Consider the following 21,868-nt stretch of genomic DNA (forward strand, 5'->3'; position numbering starts at 1 on the left):
TATTCCCCACCCTCTTCTTGAGAACTGCGTTGATCTTCAGAGTTAACCGTCATTCGCTGTAGCCATAATGTCTCTAGAAGCATGCTGACTGCAGAGACGCCTCGGGTTCCTTCTGCATTCTCAGGTCCAGTTCACGAACAGGCTGCTTTAACAGGTGCTGTCGCTACTGCTTGCTGCTATTCATCCAGTTACTCTATGATTTTCCACCAATTTCTCTCTTTGCACTCGGACATGCATGCTGTGCACTGAACCACTTATGGGGTGAAAGCTCCCTCTCTCTCATCAGGAAAATCTCTGATTTTTCTTGCATCTGTTTTGCCCCGGGTGTCCTGCCTGCCTCTGCACTGCACTGTTTACGTGCAAAACACAAAAATGCTGGGCTGACCACAACTTCCTTCTCATACCAATTTCTACATCCACTTTGGAATGGGGCATCTACTTGAAAGGACAGGAATCAAATCTCTGTTCCTCTCCCAAACCTCACCCTTCTGTCAGGGTGGCTGTCCTTCCTATCAATCAGTGGAGCCCTTGGCTTTTGTTCCCCGGACTCCCACTGTCCTCCTGCTGAAGGGAGAAGTGTAAGTCCAGGCACTGAAAGGAAAAGCTGGGAGGGCTCAGTGAAATGGGCACTTCTAGTACAGGCAAGAGTCAAGTAAACAGTCAGAGTATGTTGGATATTAGCAAGTACAGGCATGAGGCTACTCCAGAAATGTGACCCTTTGTCAGGCCCATCACTCTGTTATGCTCTTTGCTACAGAGGTGGACCATGGGGTGGATTCAGGTCTGCGGAATTTGGGGATGCTCAGTATCAGGTCAGTATTTTAGGTTCATTATTGTATCAGAACTTTCCTGACAATAACAAAATGACAGGAGTCTTCCTTTTTTGACCTTCTTGATGTGGTGAATGACGGTACCACCCCTCCATGGGAATTTGGTTGCTGGTTAAACGCTGTGATTCAAGTGCCCAGATTTTTGCTTCAGTAAAGCATTTCTCCGTCATCTACGCACGTGGCCGTCTGATATTTGACCACTGGAGAGTCATGCCTTTTTAAATACAGGCACTCCCAGGAGGGGCCGTGCATTAAGCACTTCTGGTCTGTAACACCTTAGTGTGATTTGTCTCTTAGCAGCTATGAGCTGCTCTCCATAGCCTGAGATGCCCACCAGGAAAGTTCTGAAGGAAAAAAATCCATTATGTATCTGGGGAAGCAGGCCTGATAAGTTGCTACCATGGGGCTTCTAGAAGGCCAGAGGCCCCCATGGGGGATGAGAAAAGGAGGGGCTTAAAAGGATGTTGGGAAAAGGCTGAAAAGTGTCAAGGTAAACTTGGTTGACATCTGGTTTTGCCCCTGGGTCAACTTTCTTCTGACCAATAGAAACTCCATTTTGATGACCATCGCGAATGCCTGCCCTGAATTCTTCCTTCTATCATTCAGCAGCTTCAAAGAGAGGGACATTAGCTGAATTCTTTAGAGGCCAAAGACCTCTTGTAAATGTCTATATACTGAACTGGTTTTAGTGCTGGAATTATGGGAGTCAGTCACAGAAACGTATCAAACACATCAAAGGGCTCAAGGTTGGCTAATCAGGAGATGCCACAGTGGGAACCACACTTAGAAATAGTCAAGCAGGGCACAAGGGGCAAGGGAGCTAGTAGCTCTGTATGATTCAGCTGATATTGGACAAGGACCCAGCCTCCTCCCTGGCCCTTTTTACTGTTCTAGACACGTGAATAATACTTTGCTCTGTTACAACCTCTCATCCAAAGTCTCTTCACCTCACTTTTCTGTCAGCCTGACTACTGAACAGCAGCGATATGGAGAAGTTCCTGATTAGTGTTCTTAAGTATTTACAAATCTGACCGAATAAAGAATTACCAAGTTACATTTTGCTTTCTTTAAAGAACAAAACCAATTATCCGTTCATTCCTGTGCCAGTTGTTGGAGAAAACCAATTTTAAGTGAGAGAAAACATTTTAATGGAAAAAGTCATGCATCCCGTTGTTATGAGACCATTGATGCCCCTCTTGAAAAGAATAAAATGAATGACACTGGTTTCGTATGTTACACTCAACATGCAGGATAGAAATGAATAATAGGAAAATACAAACTAATAATAATAATGTATCGTAGAATATGCCTCAGAATTTCTGAAGCACAACAGAAACCAGTAAGCGTTATCACAAAATTTTTAGTGTTCTTTTGCTAAAATATGTGTGTCTTTCTTGCGTTAATGACTTCAAAATTATAGGAATAATACATCTAATACAGTGGATGTATTAGCTATATAGTTCAAAATACTGAAGGTATATATTTAGTAATAAATTTATTCTATGTATGAAATATAGCACTGAACCAAATCAAATCTTGTATTAGAATTACTAAATATTAGGATTAATATACTAGAAGACAAATAGCTTTTAGGTGAACTCGTAATGTGTGAATATGGATTCATAAAAGACAAAACCAAGAAATTTATATATTTTATTGAAAGAACAAAAAATAAACAACATAGAAATAGCATACTAAAATGAATTGCATAATGCACACTTCTAAACACAAACAAGCAGTACAGCACTGTAACTTGAAAAAAAAAAAAACCCCCACAAATCAAAGCATCTGCCCTACTGATAGCAGTTGAGGGAATGAGCTATTGCATTCTGGAGGCAAAATATTATGGGAACAGTTTATATTTATTAAATACAGTGATCATTATTTACATCTGTAAGTGCTGCACAGGGCTAGTAATTTTCTTATTGATAAGTATTTTTAAATTGGCATTTTTCTGCCCAAAATATGTGCTTCCATTTTCTACATTATACTGGATTGTTCTTATACAAATGCATAAAATTAGTCCTTTAAAAGAGTATATCTTGGAGCATCTTTTTAAGAAAACTTATTTAAATTATTGTAATTTGGGGGCATGTCACAAATGGTTCATTTTCTAATAATTAAAGCAACAACAATAATAAAAGGAAACTTATTTTGAAAAGGGCAATCCCAGAGTCCAATGATATAATTAGTGGTCATGTAATTCTCTCAACTGCTAGACTCAAAAGACACAGCAACAAAATAATTTGGTTTCCATCAGTAACAAACAGCATCTGTATACCGAAATAAAGCTTTGGAATCATGCAGTTCTATGACAGAAAAATGTTTTAGGTTGTGTGTTTGTTTGGGGAGAAAAGAGCACTGCTTAAAGTTGGGTTACTTTTAGGTCTTGTTACAGAGTTGGTTCTTTTTAAATTAAAGTAATAATGATATAGCTGTGACTTATTTCACAGTGATACCTTTTTTCCTTTTAGGTATGCTATAATTGAGGATGGGTTCTATTTAAAGATAAAATTCCTCTGGAATAGCCCTGCTTTGGAGTATTGATGGGTGGTTCTCTTTCAGGGAAGAACAAGTGGAGGGGCTGGAAACTGAATCAGTCAAACTAAATCCTTTCCTGGGCTTAATAATAGAGGTCCTTTCATTCTCTAATTTTACTTACTTAAACGACAGCACTGTGTTTAAGCTCCAAAGAGTGTGACATAGTGGCTGTCAGTACGCACCACATGCCATCAATTAACTGGTTATCTTTTGTGATGCTTCTAGGTTCATTCTTACTCTTTTATAGGTGATTCTGCCTGACTTAAAATCTTACTATATTTCTATTGACCTTATGAAAATATATTCGTGTGGCTTATAGTTTCACAAGGAAATGTCAACACAAGAACATGGGTTAAGTTGGGGAAATATGTTGGTGATAAGGTTAAAGTTGGAGTTCCTAACTACAGAAGGAATGAATGCTTACATTTTCTATCAATGGAAATGCCGGTCAGATGGTCAGGCTGTTAGCTGTAAGGCTGACTCTAAGTGGTTATGGGCTCAAGGGGGAAAAAAAAAAAAAAAGGAAATTTCTAACCAACTGGCCCTGAGCTATTGGACAACTGTAAGGCTTGGATTGCTTTCTGGCTTTGGCTTATTATCCTGTCTCTGTAAGTGAGAACTATCAAAATGGGTAGCAATACTAATAACAACTCCCTCAATCCCAAGATGGGCTCCTTCTCCAGGGTAAGGACAACAGGCCTCAAGATGGGAAGGACTCAAAGCCCTCATGGTGATCTATCCTTAAACCTTTCTAACCTCGACCTTTTCTAGGTCTCATCGCCTGGAGGCAACAAAAAGATAAATGGTGATCTGTAGGTGATGTGGGAGCTGAAATTGGCAGAGATGATCTGATTGAAACATTCTTTTACAGCTCTGATGTACATAAGATTTCGGCTAGTTCTCTTCTGTTTCGTTAAAAGAGTAGGAGGCTGAAGTGGCACAGTGAAGCACTGTCTCATCTGGTAAAGGTAAGTCAGAAAACAGCCATTTATAAAATTGTGCCAGGAGCATTTTTTCCTTTGCTGAAGGGAATGAAATGCTCTGTGCTGGCCATACTTAACTGTTGAATTACCATCTTTCAGTAGTTGCCAATTTGGTTTTGGCTTCTGGATCTTGAAGGGGAAATAGTGGCAAACGTTAACAATTTGTCACTTAAATACATATTAATTGATGTAACTGATATATCTCAATTGACCCTTTTCTGTGAAAGATGAAATCTAACTAGATCAGAATGGGAATATCCATCTTGCAATTTACAACTCCTTGCGACCATTGAAAAAAGAAGACCTCAGCCAGAAACCTGCTGCCTGGTGTGTGTGTCTGTGTGTCTGTGTGTGTGTGTGTGTGTGTGTGTCTGTGTGTGTCTGTGTGTGTTTACAGTGAGGATTAATTTAAAAGCAAACGATCTCTGCTAGCAATCTTGCTAAAAGCTGAAGTACCTTAACTTTTGTTTAGTGCTGTTAGCTGAAGTTGACCTGTTAACCTGTAACCAGTCTTGTCTTGTGACGAGCCCTAGCAAACTAGAAAGCCTCCACAACAGCAAAGCAACATCATGTTTTAGTTAAGTCTTGTAGCAAAAAAAAAAAAAAAAAACCCTTCTTCTCAAAGCCTTAGAAATAACTCTCTCTTACTAACTTTTCCACTATTATCACAGACTTCTTATATTAAAAAAAAAATGCTCCAAGGATCGCTTTCATGAACTATGTACATAAGTGCAAAAAAGGTGTGTCTCACACGTTCGCACCCTAACTGAGACCATCAGTTAACTGCAGCATATGTCTCTTCAACACTGTTATGGGGTCATTCCACAGTATCTGTACGGATGGTTTCACAAAGATGAATTAATTTAATCTATGCTTTTGTCATTCTTTAACCCTCATTTGGATAGATTTGTAAAAGAGAATTTTTGTAGCTACAGCTATGCTACTTGAATAGAATGATTCTGAATAAGTAAGGTTATGGAAAGAGATCGGGGCATATTATAAATACGATTGTGTTTTGGAGTCTAAATACTGTGGAATAACCCTATCCACACAACAAATTCTATCAGCTCTAAAGCCTGATTCTAGAATCCGGATGTTGTAAACTTTTTGCTCAAAAAAGTCACACAAGGACACAAATTCAGTTTTCACATGGGAATTTGGATTAAAAAGAAAAATCAACCATATCTATTTCTGAGCTTTGAGCTGTATCTGTCAAAAACCACACAGAGTTTACAAGTAAAATTTTCACGCACAAAGAAATGTCTAAAGGTAGCCATGTTGTAGGTTTGTTGCTAAAGCAACAACTAAATATAATTAGTTAAACATTATTATTTGTATATAAAGTTAAGTTTGTTCTGTAAGGAATAGTTATGAACTACACTCTATACCTTGTTGTTTTTCAGTGTCAGTTGAGGACCTATCTAGGCGGGTTGGATACCTGTAGTAAAATCTTAAAGCTTCTCTAACTCTCCTTCAAAATTAAATTCACTAGTTACTTAAAGATATGAAAAGGGAATAAAATAAAAACTTTAAAAGGTAATAAGAAAAATGAAAACATGGCACCAATTAGTGAGCTGGTGCCCAGAACCTCTATTTGTAATTATATTTACAGTTTGATTAGGCTGTCAACTAAACTTGCAAAAAAAAAAAGTTGTCATACTCTTTTACATAGTGTTTATTCTATTGCCTTTGACAGGCACTGGTAAAATTAAAAATGAGGCCACTATCTATCTTCCTAAATCTATTCAACAGAATTGGGAAATCATATTTCCCTCAGTCACATTTCCCTTTTTCTATTTCAACGTGTGTGAAATGGAGAAGAGATCAAAGAAAGAAGATTCCAGTTTCAATTCGTTCTGTGCATCACAGCCTACCCTACAGACTGAAATAACTTGAAAATGTGTGGCTGCATTTTACCTAAGAGCATCCTCATGTACTCTCCAAAGGAGTGGAGGAAGGACCAAATAACGTTCCAAGTAGCACACAGGCCTTCCCTACATACTAGTTAATAAAATTTGATGTCAATGTTGTCCCTAAGCAGACATCACTGTGCTTACTTGTCGTGCCATGAAAAAGAGATTCATGTTGTAAAGACTAATCTTATTTGGTTCCTGCTGATGGTAAGGAGGAGGTAACTTGCTTTGCCCCCATTGGAGAGCTGCTGAGCTGAGGCTGCCCATTAGTGAACACAGCCCAGTGGTGTCGGACAACACTTATGGCAAGATCAAAGTGCTTCAGCGTGTTCAGAAATGGATGGCGAAGATTGATGGAGTAGGGAGAGGATGGCTTTTCATGTCACGATTAACTACAAATTAAAGACTCTAATTTAGACAAATGCAATGAAATGCAACGGCTAGTTGAGGAATCATGCTCCAATTGCAAAAGCAAATACTGCATGGATTTTATGAATCCATTTAATTTAAATTGAATCTTAATCCTCTTTAAAATATACTTATGTTGTGGTCACATAGGGCTTTAAAAAATTTGACACTACTAACACCCTCTTAAAAGAAAACCTTTAGATTATTTTCTCTGTATACATGGCCTGTTTTATCCAAGTTTCAGCACGCTTGCATATTTTTGCAAAAGGCTGAGAGGAATGGACAAAAACACTAATTTTGGATAAATAACAAGAGGCCCTTGTAAATTACAAAGCTTATAAAATGTTAACTAAGAATCACAAGTGATTAGAATTGTATATATACAATACGTCCAGTAAATTGTTGTTTAGAGTCACCGATTAGTTTTGTGACTTGTCTTTTTCACCAGAAATTTATAGTCTAATGACTTCTTTTCTTTTCTTGAATAAAGATCACTTGAATAAGTCATTGCACAACTAGTTAAAGAGTGCTATCTTAAAATTGCATTTTTGTCAAAATCCTTTCACCTCTGATCAAAACCTTAGTGCTTTGAGTTTTCTCTCTTTAAATCCACTCACAAAGCAACTTTTAAAATGCCAACAATATCAAAAATTGTTGCACCAAAAATACCACTACCCTGAATATCTCTCACTGAACCTCTTACTAAAAAATACGTCATTATTCATGTCTTCCAGTGCTTAAGGCAACATGCAAACAGCTGTACTCTAGGTTTACTGTCCATGTACATCTTTGTCAGAAGTTTAAAAAGTTAAGTGAGACAGTATGTTGTATCAAAATGTCAAATGACAAAAAAGTTCATTTCACACTGAAAATGTCTCTGTCGCTTTTAAGGAATACATCTAGAGTAGCTCAGGTGCATCCCTCCTGGATTCATGTGATCAAATCTGCCCTTCCTGAGAGGCACCAGCACAGGTTTTACAAAACTCAGTTCCAAATACAAGTAATTTCACAAAGGCATATTCTACTTTCTTCTCTAGCAATGTTAAGATTTTGGGAAACAGAAATTAAGTGGTTCAAAGGACCAAAAGGTAAAAGTCAAGACACCTCTTGCTCTCTAACTCCAGACAATACTGTTTGTTAGCAGATGACAATGGCTCAATACAAGCAAGACCATTTAGAAATCACTGATGATCATGATTTGGATTGCTAATTAAGATCAACAGGATATCAGCTACTGAGGAGTTAATTTTGCTCTTTTGTATTCTGAGCCAAAATGATCTGCTTTGGGATGGAGTCTCAAAGGTTCTGAAGCACAAACAATGTGAAAAAGGCGAACAACCAGGAGTCAGGAGATATTTCTGGGTCCAGCTGCTACCAAGTAGTTAGGCAGCCCTGGGCGAATCACATGCCCTGGCTGTGAAAAGGTTTTGCCAGTTCCACTGTTCTGTGATTCAAACACTACTAGCCGGCTTAAGGTATCCTAAATCAGATTTTCCCTTTGCTTGTCATTTTCATGAAGGAGAAAAATAAACTTGGTATATACATCAAATTTGATGATTTTATACTTTCCAGTGAGAGAACACATATTTAGTAGAAAATATTAAATCTATCTAAGTCAATGCAAACTATCATGTGGTTCTACCACTGATTAATAATAGTAACTTTAATTACTGAGTAGGGTGGAAGAAGTGTGTGACATGCCATAGGAATTAACTACTATTTTACTTGGTTATACCATTATTTCAAAAGTATTAGTAACGAGAATTCAGGTCAGCTCTGTGGAGTGTAGCCACTCTGTCTCATCCGAAGGGTGTTACAGACCTCTCTATTCGTCTCTATTATAATTTTCAAAACATATAAAAACAAAGAAATCCAAACAAACAAAAAAGAGGCTTGATTATGATATGAGAGATTCTGCTGTTAATAAAGTTTGGGAAGGGCAACACTTAACATATTATATCACAGGCACTTGCTCCTTCACTGAAATGTTTAACAAAACTAGAAACTCAGCTGAACTGAGGCTAAAGACAACTGTGGACATCCTTCTTAGAACTTTTAAATAAATCGAAGAGTAATTTCAAGTGGCTCCCTACCTCCCTCCCCAGTCCCGCCATTTCTCCAAATCTATACTCAGACTCCAGCTGTGATGAACAGAAGAGACTGTCCATTTGGGGAGGAAAGGCCTCACTTGGAACCAATTCTCCTTCACCCTGACTGACTTTTCCAGACTGCATCTTACTTATTATTCAAAGAGTAGGCTAAAGAGCCTGAGCCATTTGCATTCAGAAAGTGGCACCTGTATCAAAGGTTACACTGCAATGGTTTTTACACACTTTCCTCCAATATGTAAAAGCTAGCTCCAAGCCCCGCTCTCTCTGCTTAATTTATAACCTGTCATTAGAATACCTTTAAGCTTCCAAGAACCAATTTTTCAGCTGAAAATGACAAATGGCTCAGTTTTAGCCACTCAACCTAGAAGACAGGATCCTTGAGCCACAAAAAATGTAATGGGCACTTTACATAATTTTTAGTATATATGCTGAGAAATTAAAGGTAAAGTCTAGTTTTTCAATCTACTTAAGGAGTGAAATTTGGGTTAATGTTTTAAGAAGTTCCCTGTTATTTTCAGGTAATTATTTCTCTCTCACAAAAAAATCCAGTAACGTGACTGTACTATGCAAGGTTAGATCTACAGGTACAAATTATACACATGTATGTTTATGAACAGGTTTCGGACACACTCGAAAGTGAGGCCTTTTAAACGTCTGCCTCAAGAAACCTACAGAAATATTCTAAAGAGAGAGAGAGAGCATATCAACACTAACCTGTCATGTTTTTCAAGCACATGTGTTTCTGTTTCCCATTAATAACATTTTAGTTAAAATCAAACACCACACATTACAGCAAAACACTATAGTATGTAAAAACCTAACACAACATACCACAATACAATACAATACAATAATGGGGAAAATGGTATTGGATATATTTGTTACATTCTGAATCAAACCAATAGACTACTGTGTAAACAAAAACGGTAAAGTAACACTTCAAAACAGACCGAACATTTATCCACCAAGAATGCACAATAAGCCAGCAGTCCACTGTAGAGATCCACTCAGCATAATGGTTATTGGAAAATCACAAAGAATAGTGTGATAAATTACAAAATGTTATGGTGTTCTACCTAATAATTCAAATAAGATAGATAGATGGTAGTTGTTAGTTTTCTGTTGGTGTTTTAACATCTCCATTGATTGTTTGATGCTTTGGTTTTTATTCGAATTTGTTGGTTGGTATGTTTGTTTTGTTTAATATATTGACTGCACCATGCTTATTGTTGTGTTGGTAGAAGAGGACATACGTGAATATATATAGAAAGGCCATATGGAGGTTCTCACGGAGAGATTCTGATACTCCGTAACTCTGTTGTTCAGAATTTCAACTGAAATGGAAGAAAAAAAAAGAGTGAGAAATATTGGAGGGTTATTGAAGTAGGGTCAGGATACTTGGTTCTTGTTCCAGTTCTGTGTGTGAACCATATGCCAAGATATTCCCCACTCTGAATGTATGAAAATTGAGCTGTTGGAAATGCTCACTAAGGAGTCACATAGCATGACAGTCTGATAGTCTGTGGTTCTCACTGAGTGACAGTGTGGACAGTTGCCCTAAGTTAACAGAGATGCACTCCGTCGTTTAAGGCACTGTCTACACCATGAACATCCACCCATCCATCCACTTCCTCCAACAAGCATATATTGACAAAACATACTGGATTCCATTTTGAAATATGCAAATATTAAACAAACTTTAAACTTTTTATCTGTATGTTTTGGAGCCGTGCAGGAATAGCCTAAGTGCAAATTCTGGGTATACAGTATTTTACAAAATTACATTTTTGCACTCTGGAGAAATTTTCAACATCTGTTACATACTGCAATGATTATGATGTGCCCAATACCTCTAAATTTTCTAATGGAATCAAGTAAAAAAGAATCACTATTCCCAAACATGTTCTGTTGGAAAGTTAACTATATTTGACCACTTTTGTTTACCTTGATGTGAAGCAGCCCATGAGAATCAGGCAAGTGTTTACAAAGCCTATTATTCTCATGTTCGGTGCTATTCCCAAGTTGCCACTATCCCAAATGATACCCCTGAAAACTATTACAATATACAGCTACTTCAGTTATTCCATGTACTCAAAGATGTCTTTTTTTAAAACACTCCTTATGATTGAAGGGACCTGTTATCTAATGTACAGTTATCTATATGCTCTGTCCAGAACAGTTAGTCTTCTGGGCCTGTGTGTCCTGAGCAGGAGAGAAATGCTAGCCAGGTTCTGGGGAACTAATCCATCAAGAGAACAGAACCGTTGCCTTCTTCAACCAGGTGAAACACTCCTGGTGTGAGAACTTCAAGCTTTCAATGACTAATGGATGCAATTCAGAATCAGTGTATTTGTTTAATAACAACTCCCTATAATTATTAATTAAGATGCCTCAGAGTCTTGAGTGACTTTAAAAGTCACACGTTCCAAGTGAACAATTGCTCAAATTAAGTGTGTTGCTATTACAGGCTCTGGACCAGGCAAAGGAAATCAAAGGTGAAGGGGGAAAAATCTGAAAACAACAACAAAAATTACCAAAAAAAAAAGGTGCCATGATGTGAATGAAAATAATGATTAAATTACTAAATTATGTCACTCAAAATTGAAAACAGCTGGAGCAATTCTGCTAGACTTACATGGGAAGCAACACAAAGTGGCAGAATGTGAAAGTGCTATTTTCCATAATGTCTTTAGAAAAAGCATACTGCCTACTGTCTTTAAGATAACCATCTTACTCAAATTGTGACAAAATTACTTTGCTTTATTTCAATTAAAACAAAGCTAGAAAAACGTTAAAAGATTAAAATTCAAAATCGATCTGTGCCTTTGGCTAACCAATCATACCCCTTTAATAATGGGAAAACATCTGGGAATTTGTAAGCTCATTGGGAAAATACAATACCAGCTGTCATTTTCATATTGAAAAATCACATATTTGCTGTCCATATTTCATTTTGGAAAATTTAGAATGCTTAAATCAAGCTCTAAGTTATAAGCAATGCCTAGTAATGAAAATATTTACCAAAGTCTTTAGCAAATGCAACTGTGTAGATAAAAGATATAACCTACAAATATTATATTAATACTTAAAGAGACTTACTGTTCTACTGGTAACTTCTACATCTGTGAAAGAAACATGCTGCTATTCAGTTCATCTACTGATAATGGGGGTATCTATAGTAGTAAAAAAGATTTTAGATTAAAATAGTTTCTTGAGAGAATTCCATTTATTTTGTTCACTGCTTGGACATGGTAATCAATAACCGTAACCAATTTCACAGAAAAATTTAGACATACTAACCATATCCAATAATAGTTAATTTTGCAAAAAGCACAGGTTAGAATGTGGTTTGTTTCCCCAATGGATTAATGCTCTGTGTCCTAAATGTTTATCATACTTGTAATTGAAACAGCAGTGGAACTTGCAGTCTTTAAGCGTGGTTACCACTTTAATAAGGCAAGATGGCCATAATGTTACACAATAATTATTGTAAGCATCTCCTTATAATTTCAAGACTCACCCCAAATTCATAATTTGCCTTGTGACTCTGCCTGTAAAAACCTCAAGCAAATGAAAATTAAAACAACACAAGCACATCTAACGTCGGTATGAGAAGGAATTTCTGATGTAATCACTGGGTAATGATAAGCATATCTGTGCCTTGGAAAGAAACGTGTTTTCTTTCTTTCCAGTAGATCTAAAGGTAAAGGTGATGATAGTACTAAGTGAAAGTTCAAACGCAATAACCAAAAATGGTAGTAAACTAAAATAAACTCTCCTCTCAACCAATGAAGAAACATTTAAAAAATATTTAGTATATACCTTTGAGGATTGGTGTGGTAGCAACAACTGTATATATAAGATGTCAAGAGTGACATCTGTAACCAATTAAAAAAAGAGAACACTCTGCTGATTCATCTCAGGATGAGCAGCAAAGCAGGAACATACACAGAAAGAAAAATTCTAAATGTAACAACGGCTAAAGAAACACATAAGAATAGGGACTAATGTCTCTCACCAATCCCAAAAGCATATACTGTGCCTTACCAACACACCGTAGTTAGCTAGGTCTGAACAGGTGAAATAAATGGCCAAACCTGATTGCTTGCAGCTGTTGCAGCGAAGGGAACGCTGGTGGCAGATGGTGTTGCTGCAGACACAGTGGTAGGTGTAGCACCGTGCATCATGGGCACTTTCAGTAGGAAATCATGGAAGCAACACACGAGGGGGTGGAGCATTTACGTAACCGTGACATAAACGATGGAATGGGGCGTGGCAGGTATCACAGCAACAAGCCATGTAACATCATCATGATGGATACACCAGGGTGCAACATGCAATCACAGTCAGTGCAAAGCAACACAGCATGGAAGGGGGAAATATTTAAAAAGAGAAAAGGGGAAAGCCAATTATAGTTACCATTAAGGAAAATGGAATCATTCTCAACATTTAGTTAGTTTTTGAGCAGAATCACACTGTAGTTGACTTCAGGGGCCAAATTTTCAGAAGGGGTTGCAATGGGTACCTATGACAAATCTGAGTTTACCAAGGCTATCTCTGTGGACAGCTAGTCAAGCAGAAATCGCTACGAACAGCTAGTCAAGCAGAAAAGTAACTGGGCCGTGCATTCAAAACGGGAGTAGGGAACTGCGAATCGGTGTTTGGGTTCGCTAACTCATGACAGACATGAGTGCTGTCACTGGATTTGCAGGTGCAAAGGGACGGTTATCCATATATATACTTACCTGATCTGTATACAAAAAGATCGTAGTTTGCTTGGTGGGTATGTGGTAGGGGAGCGGATAAAGAATACAGCGGACTATGCACGCAGGTTTTTCAGCACACCTCTGGCAAACCCCTTGGAAACTTAGGCTACTTATGAAACAACGTAGGCCACTGATTTATTGTTTCATAAATAGCCGACATTTCCAAGGGGTACTTCACAGTAAATATCCGACAAAATCTTGTCTTCACTGCAATATTACAGCAACAATGACTAGCAGCTGCAACATCTCTTTCAGGCTGATTTCTCGTTGCCTTTTCTAGTTTCTATGTCATTTTGAAAGCTTCTGGGATGCTTTCCTTATTTCTAGCTCATTTTGGATAGCAAGCCAAGGAATTAATGTGTGAATGGCACGTGTGCATATGTAATAATTTGCATCTATAATATATCGACTGAATTCAGATTTTCTGGAAGTCTACAGAGAAAGTGAATGGCTTGGACAGAGGAAAATCAACACATGCAATGTCACAGAAACCACAAACGTACCCCAAATGGTGATTAACAGAAACTCTGTAGTTATCTCTCATGCTCATCTCTAGTTATCCATTACCTATCAACATCCCTTATTGTAGCACATGCCAATTCTAAAAACACTCTTGTTTTCCCTTTGGGGGCACAACAACTGTGAAGGAAGCAGCACCACTGGAGCATGCAGTTTGCATTCCTACACTGAGCTCTTAGGTGAAAGGACGAGGGAGCAGAGTCACAAAATGGGAAGACGGAGACACACTTCACGAACTTGCAGAAGTATGTTCTTCTAATCATATGCATATGATGCTTCTGTTAGTAGTTGTCATTTTGACTTTTTTGTTTTATCTTGATAAACCTGTTAGTCCCTTTTGGGCTCTGCATCCACTTTGGCTGACCAATGGGATGGAGGTCAAGCTGTTGCGAACTCTCAAAAAGGATAAAAGGAACCGGATTGATATGAGATGGTGGGGTGAGGTGGGATAATTCCTCCCTGTATGGAACAGAGCTATTTTCTCCTGGTCTGTTCCTGGTGCCCATGGAGACTATAGGAGCTGTGAACTCCCTAGGAGTTCTGAGAGGGAAACAAGTCACTTTCCTTGTCTTCTTCAGTGTTAGTGACGTACAAAATGGTTTCGAGATGGCTACCATATTGGATAGGTGGCTAATTAAAGGATCTGTGTGCAACTGGTTATTAGAAACCACATACCCCCAAAGAGTCATTTTGAAATGATTCTCTAGTGCCTGGTTTCCGTGCAGATGGCACTTCATCCTAGAACACTACAGAAATCATCACAAAACACTACAGAATGCTCTAGCTTTGCTTTTTTGCAACATCTGAGTATTGAATGATTTTGATCTTATGGATAACTTATTTTTTGGAGGAATTGTTGTGTTGTACTTTACAAATTATACATTTAAAATATTTTAAATACTTCACAATTTCTTAGTAACAGATGTAAAGCTAAGAATAAAACTGCCCATTCTGGCTAGATAAGGAAATGTTTCAAAATATTTCAGCTACTATTTTTAGGGTGAAAATACAGAAATGGCAGGGTCGGTATTTGACCACAGTGGCAACCAACTGTGAGAGTGTAGGACTGTTGTGATTCCACAAAGACATGTAACAGACAGCGCCATATCAAACCTTCAATACTCAGAAAACGTCCAGCCACATCATCCAGTTGCTTGTCTCTTTCATAGTCACAACAGAAAAACACTTTTTTTCAGACTGTAAAAAGTTGAGAATTTTTGTACAAAACCTACCAATACTTGAAGCGGGTACCATGCACAGTATTGGCCCTGTACACCATGCAGAAAAGCGTGAAAAGTAAAGAAAAGAGATATTTCATTATTAAAGCTTTACTGATAGGAATAATTTCTAACTAGAAAGATATTCTTAGCAATATTAATGAACCAGCACATGCATATACAGTAATCTCCCATGCTCACAATTACAGCTTAAGATCCCAAACCCAGGTAATCAAAGTAATTCTTGGATTCTTAGGTATAAAAATGAACATTAATTTTTCTTTAAAGGCATTAGCTCACTTAAATTACATATTTATTCTGGACGAATACATCCTAAGGGATTTTTATTATGAAAGGGAGAATTTTAATTTATTATACACACAACTTTCAAAATATGCACCAGGATCTGGCAGCTGGTGCCAATAAGTTCTACTTAGGGCACTAATCTATTATCATTGCTTTCTCCACCTCGCAACCAAGGACTTGACTGTGAACATATGGCAAACAGGCTTTTCATCAAGAGGGGGCCCTCAGCCTGACAAGTTTTTCTTTTGCTATTAATTAAGGGGAAAGGGATTCTTCTGACGTTTTTGCTTGTAAATCTAGATTTTAAATTAGCCAAATCCAGCCCAACAAGTCTAAAAATTGTGTTTTTAAATGATATCATGAAGAACTATTGTGGTTAGTTAACTAGACAAAAGACTGGATTTTTATGGCTTCTTTCAAAATTAATTAACTGATTAATGTATCAGTTAACCAATGGGTTTCTTCAAGTCCAGGCATACAATACTATGTGCTTAGTATGTTTATAATTAACAAGGTTTCTAAATTAATTTTTAAAGCATGTAACTTTCATTTAACAGTTTCCAAACTGGGGCATTTATGATTCTGACAGAAAAAAAAAAATCTACCGTACTCCCGGGGGTTAGTATTTTCAACTTATTCCTAAGAGACTATATGCTTGTTCTTAAAGTACTGAACCACTGGAAGAGAAGTAATTCCCCTCATATATGATATTTGTTTGACTTCAGCCCTTCTGCTTCTGGGCCTACATGAATGCTGATTTGAGCCCATATCTGGTCATGGAAATAATTTCAGCTACGAATCAACCAGTGGCATGTGGGATCTTCCCGGACCAGGGCTCGAACCCGTGTCCCCTGCACTAGCAGGTGGATTCTTAACCACTGCGCCACCAGGGAAGCCCCCTATGATATTTATTTGAAAAAATTATGGCTTAAATTTGTCTTTTCAATTTAGTGCAAAACTGTTATGCTATTAAATATAGTTGAATGTAGGAGGTAATAAAATATGCCACAAAGTGTCAGGAAAATGTGATAAACTGCTATATATTTTATATTAACTGGTTTAAGAGTTAGAGGCTAAAACTACCTGTTTTATATATATACTATACTGTATTATAAATGTAAGGGTAGTTTTATTATAACTGTCTTTGGCATATCAAAGATATATGGGCTACCTGTTTTTGCAATGCTGAAGCTTGGAAACTTTTTTTTTTTGAGGGCAGACCATTGTCTTTGAAAGTGATACCTAAGAATCAAGGAATTAGTTTGAGACTGAAACAAGTGAATCAAACATGAGAAGCAAAAATTAGGAAATGCTCCAAAGAAAAATGTTGACAGTGTTTCCTAGTTTGATTTCAAAACCATTAATTCTCAGGAATCACAGGAAAACAGTTTGTTCCGTATACAAACAGATTGAGCATAACTGCCTTGTTTTCTTTCTAACCACAATACCTGTTGACCGTTCTCACATAAATGCTCTTTGGAAGCTGGTGGGCCCTATATTCATTTGCAACATCAAGCAACTCATGGTGCCCAGAGCCCCGTTCTCACCTGCAGGGATATATGCCGGCTGTGGGAGTTGCAGGTTAGTCAGAGCCTGCTGGCAGTGGAAAACACGGGGATTAAAGACCGGGGTGGCACCACTGGTCTTTTCAAGTGCCGATCTCTTTGGTATCAGTTGAAATGCACCAGGCTGCAGGGCCTGTGAGGGAAGGATGGATTAATAAATAGTATTAAGGAAAGTAAAATACATACTCAAGCCAAGCAAGCAGCAGTTAGATAAGGTCTGGCCTGGGAACCCTTTGCAAGGGTCGCCATTGAGCAAGGTAACCAACTTCAGAGATGAAGCCGTTGACTATATGAGTACATACTCAGTCCAAAACAGAAAATAAACATACAGGGGGGAAAAGAAGCTTTTCAACTTCACTAATTTAGACAAATTAGTGAAGCTGAAAAGGACCTCATCATGTGGGCTGGACGTGACAGGATGCTGTTGACAGCAAATAATCATTTAAAATTAACATCTAAAGGATGCTCATCTACCAACCTATTAAAATGAGATTAGCAGAAGCAACAGATATAGCAGGAAAGAAATTTTTGCCAGTTAAAGTTCCAATATAAATCTAGGAGATAAATGGTATGTAGGTGAAAAAAACAGATGTCAGAAGATCAGAGTCTAAAGCTCCAAAATCCAAAATTCAATTTATACAAGGATTTCAGGTCCAAACCCTATAACTGTATATTTCCCAACTAACATGTAAGGAAAAAGCAAATGAATTAATCTGCCCCCACCACCTCACCCAGATACCACAGATAGTTAGCAAAATGTACGCAATTCTCATTTATAGAGACTTGCTGTGCATTTTGATACGTATTGTTTGCTTTGTTGTAAGGTTTAATTCTGAAAGCTCTTAGCGTTTTAAAATCCTCCTTCCATGTCTACAATTCTTTCAAAATCCCACTCTGCTTAAAATGTAGAGTCAAAGCTCCCCCTGGATCAGATTCATTGGAGAAATTTGACATTACTTTACATTTTTTCCTCAGCAAATTGCACAGTACTTTAAAAACTTGTCCCGGCAACAACGATTGGGTATGCTCCAAATTCTTAAGGAGACGGGCACACTTACGCTGAGTATCTAGCCTTCCACAAGCCGAAAAGGGGCATGCCATGACCTCCTTATTCCTACGGATAAGAAGGCCTAATGGTATCTCTATTTTCATTTGGGAAATAAATATCACCCCTTCGAGTCTTTCCTTTTAAATGCATACAAGCTGCTTTCAGTAAAGTCAACCCAAGCTGTGCACATGAACACGAACAGGGTAGAAATCTCTGCTTCACAAAGCATTTCAACTCTGAATCCTTAAAATGTAGAAAGCTTAAATTTCTTCATGCAGCCTCCTCTGTTTAATCTTACCTCAAACAAATTCCTATGGGCCAGTGTTACTTTACCTTTAAGACGCCGCTCTGATCAGTCACTCAGAAAGGAATTCTATATTGACGTTCAAAAGTACCAGTTGAAGACCTTACTATATATAGTATGTTTAACTCTCTACATGGAAATTTGGGGCTGACTTGTATGCATTCTACCAAACACACCAAAATCATCAGAAATAGGCACATACATACGAAGGCCCCATGACTGAGCATTGGGCAGGTAGGTACACCATGGCACAGACATGGCATTCCTTGTACATCCCATGCATATGAGAACCTTTATTTTTAGGGGGCCAACTGTATTCCTCTCCTTTACAATAGGGTATGTTGTTTCTGAACTCTCTGCCACCAACAGAAATAATCTAACAATTGGAGGCTTCAATTCTGCATTGAATAGTTCTGGATACCTTCCTATTTTCATAGCTTAAAATTCCCTCATTCAAAAGAATTTAAGACAAAAAATATTTGGTGAAGTCTTTTTTAACATTCATTAACAAATTCTGCTGTCCAGATCAAGGCAGAAAATAAGTTTGTTCTATTTTGGTACTCAGCTCTTTCACAAAGTATTGGGTTCAGTTCTGAGAGAGCAGGGGTACTGAGAAAGAGAACAAGTCCAAATTTGGGGTATTTGGCTTAGAGAAAAGACATGAGAATCAGGCTCCTATGAAATAGGGATTGACATGTTTTGCAATAAACTAAGTGTAAGTTCCAGTTACAACAAGATAGATTTTAACTTAGTATGAGGAAAACCTTCTCAACAAATAGGGATGTCTGAAAATAAATGTCTCTCTCTTATGAAAAGGAAAGGTCTCTGTCATGGGCTTCAGGGTCATGGAGGTGATTTTTTTTCCACAGCCGGGAAAAATGAGGTTTCCTCAGGGTTTTGTCCCTTATTGGGCTTATACCCTATTACATGAGGAAAGGCCCAGACTATAAAAGAAATGAATAGCCCACAGCCTATCAAAATAATTGACAGCTGTGACAAGCATAAGAAATCATAATTCCTATTTTTTAACCTATCACACTATAGTGTTATGCAAATATTTTCCTACCTCCTACCTTTTCATGGTTAACTAGGACTAACTTTTCCCCCAAATTTACTTACTAGGGCAACTCAATAGCCACGCCTCTTCTCCAACCATGTAGAAATTTCCCCCCAGCCTTGGCTGGCTGCTGACTTGAAATCATTAACCTTTGGGAAATTAGAACCTATTTTCCACCCCATCCTCCAAGTCCTCTGTTTGTGAAAGGCATTAAGGATGTTACCAGCAAAGTGCCCATCTAGGTGGCTCACGGGGCAGAAAGGCAACTTCCTGCCTTTTTATGATATTAAGGTTAGTTAGGCGATAAAAACCACTCCAAAATAATTTACTGTTTAAGTTGTATAATTTACTCTTTCTTAAAAAAATGGGAGAAAAAGCACAGTAAGTTAAAATCATTAGGAAAGATTTAAAATAGTTATCTTTAGAAAATTTTAGTGAACTAGAATAAATAGGTTCTCTCTTTTCCAGCTTATAACCTGGGCAATTCATTTTAAGGTCCCCTCATGACTATCCAAGATCATGGTTCCAGGATATTAGATAAATTGAGGGATATATGAATCATTTATCCCCAAACAGTCGACGAGTCCTGGCCTGTTCTTACCATCGCAGTGGCAGCTGAATGGTTCATCTGGTGATGAGCTGCCCTGAGTTTGGCTTGCAAGTGCGGAGGAGGATGAAAGTACTTGCATTTCTCCCGGGAGCATCGACCTTTGATATAATCCATGCAGATGGTCACGGTATTATCGCTTGCGTCAATCACGGAAACATCTGTAGGGTGAGCATAGCGGCAATCGCTCTCACCACGGGTACAATTTCCACGCTGAAATTCACGGCACACCTTAAAGAAAAAAAAAATCACATTGATGCTTGGAAGGTGATTAGCTTTTATTTATTTTGCCAGTGAACGTATAAGAGCAACAGTATACATTCCTTTGTCATCTATTTAGGAAAACTTTTAAAAGCTGAAGGATAATGTCGAGCCATATTCACTATGAGATGTAAACCTAAACAAAATTCCTATTCCGAGGAAGAAAAAATCCAATCTTCCCAAAGGAAAAGTTTGTCTGCTTTCCTTACATTGAAATGCAAGTATTGTTGAAAACCAGTTTTTAATCCTCCACTTGATACACAGCCTAAAGTGTAATTAGCTAAGTTTGCAAGAGGGGGTTATTTTGTTAAGCTCCAAGATGTGTCTTTATCACACAGCATGTGCTTTCCTTTTTTTAAATTAATTTATTTATTTTTGGCGGCGTTGGATCTTCGTTGCTGCGCGGGGGCTTTCTCTAGTTGCGGCAAGCGGGGGCTACTCTTCGTTGCGGTGCGTGGGCTTCTCATTGCAGTGGCTTCTCTTGTTACGGAGCACGGGCTCTAGGTGCGTGGGCTTCAGTAGTTGTGGCACACAGGCTCAGCAGCTGTGGCTCGTGGGCTCTAGAGTGCAGGCTCAGTAGTTGTGGTGCACAGGCTTAGTTGCTCCGCGGCACGTGGGATCTTCCTGGACCAGGGCTTGAACCGTGTCCCCTGCATTGGCAGGCGGATTCTTAACCACTGCGCCACCAGGGAAGTCCTGCAATGTGCTTTTTACAAGCAGACTTGTGGACCATGACTAAAGGACATGCACAGATTCCAGTTCAATACTTGGCAAGGCATTTAAGGAGATGCCAATGAAGCTGACTTTTTGATTATTCTAGCAAGTAGAGACTCATCAACGAATACAGTAACCCCACTCTGCAAAGCTGGAGCCTGGCTAAAAGGAGCATTCCCACCAGACTTTCTATGCCATAGCAAAGGAGATGCACAGTCTGCAGCTGGGTACACTAAGACATTGTTTGACCTACTATACAACCGTGCACTTCTTAACAGGGTAAAATTGCAGTAATAAAATGTCTAACATTTCTCTGAGATTATATTCCATAAGCTTAAAATTCAGATGGGGGCTTCTCTGGTGGCGCAGTGGTTGAGAGTCTGCCTGCCAGTGCAGGGGACACGGGTTCGAGCCCTGGTCTGGGAAGATCCCACATGCTGCGGAGCAACTAGGCCCGTGAGCCACAATTACTGAGCCTGCGCGTCTGGAGCCTGTGCTCCGCAACAAGAGAGGCCGCGACAGTGAGAGGCCCGCGCACCGCGATGAAGAGTGGCCCCCGCTCGCCGCAACTAGAGAAAGCCCTCGCACAGAAACGAAGACCCAACACAGCCAAAAATAAATAAATAAATAAATAAAATTAAAAAAAACAAATTCAGATGTACTCATCTAAAGCATTCAGAACATTGGGCTCTAAGAATGTTTATGCATAAGGTTAATA

At 38.4% G+C, this 21,868-nt stretch overlaps 1 protein-coding gene across 11 annotated transcripts in view; it reads right to left on the reverse strand.

Annotated features, from left to right (window-relative positions):
- Positions 1-2,469: 2,469 nt before the first annotated feature.
- The window catches only part of MBNL3 (muscleblind like splicing regulator 3), a 115,070-nt gene continuing 95,671 nt past the window's right edge, over positions 2,470-21,868 (reverse strand). For 8 of the 11 annotated variants that reach the window (XM_059911757.1, XM_059911759.1, XM_059911764.1 and 5 more), the window contains 6 exons: positions 20,170-20,406; positions 17,142-17,292; positions 15,304-15,339; positions 12,884-12,978; positions 11,886-11,959; positions 2,470-10,120 (listed from right to left, as the gene is read on the reverse strand). In XM_059911757.1, the coding sequence (XP_059767740.1) occupies positions 11,903-11,959; positions 12,884-12,978; positions 15,304-15,339; positions 17,142-17,292; positions 20,170-20,406 (576 nt within the window). In that variant the 3' untranslated portion in view covers positions 2,470-10,120; positions 11,886-11,902. The remainder of the gene's footprint in view (positions 10,121-11,885; positions 11,960-12,883; positions 12,979-15,303; positions 15,340-17,141; positions 17,293-20,169; positions 20,407-21,868) is intronic. The other 3 variants (XR_009500356.1, XM_059911760.1, XR_009500357.1) reach the window with 3 other exon arrangements.

Source organism: Balaenoptera ricei, chromosome X, assembly GCF_028023285.1.
Source record: "Balaenoptera ricei isolate mBalRic1 chromosome X, mBalRic1.hap2, whole genome shotgun sequence".
Taxonomy (NCBI): Eukaryota; Metazoa; Chordata; class Mammalia; order Artiodactyla; family Balaenopteridae; genus Balaenoptera; species Balaenoptera ricei.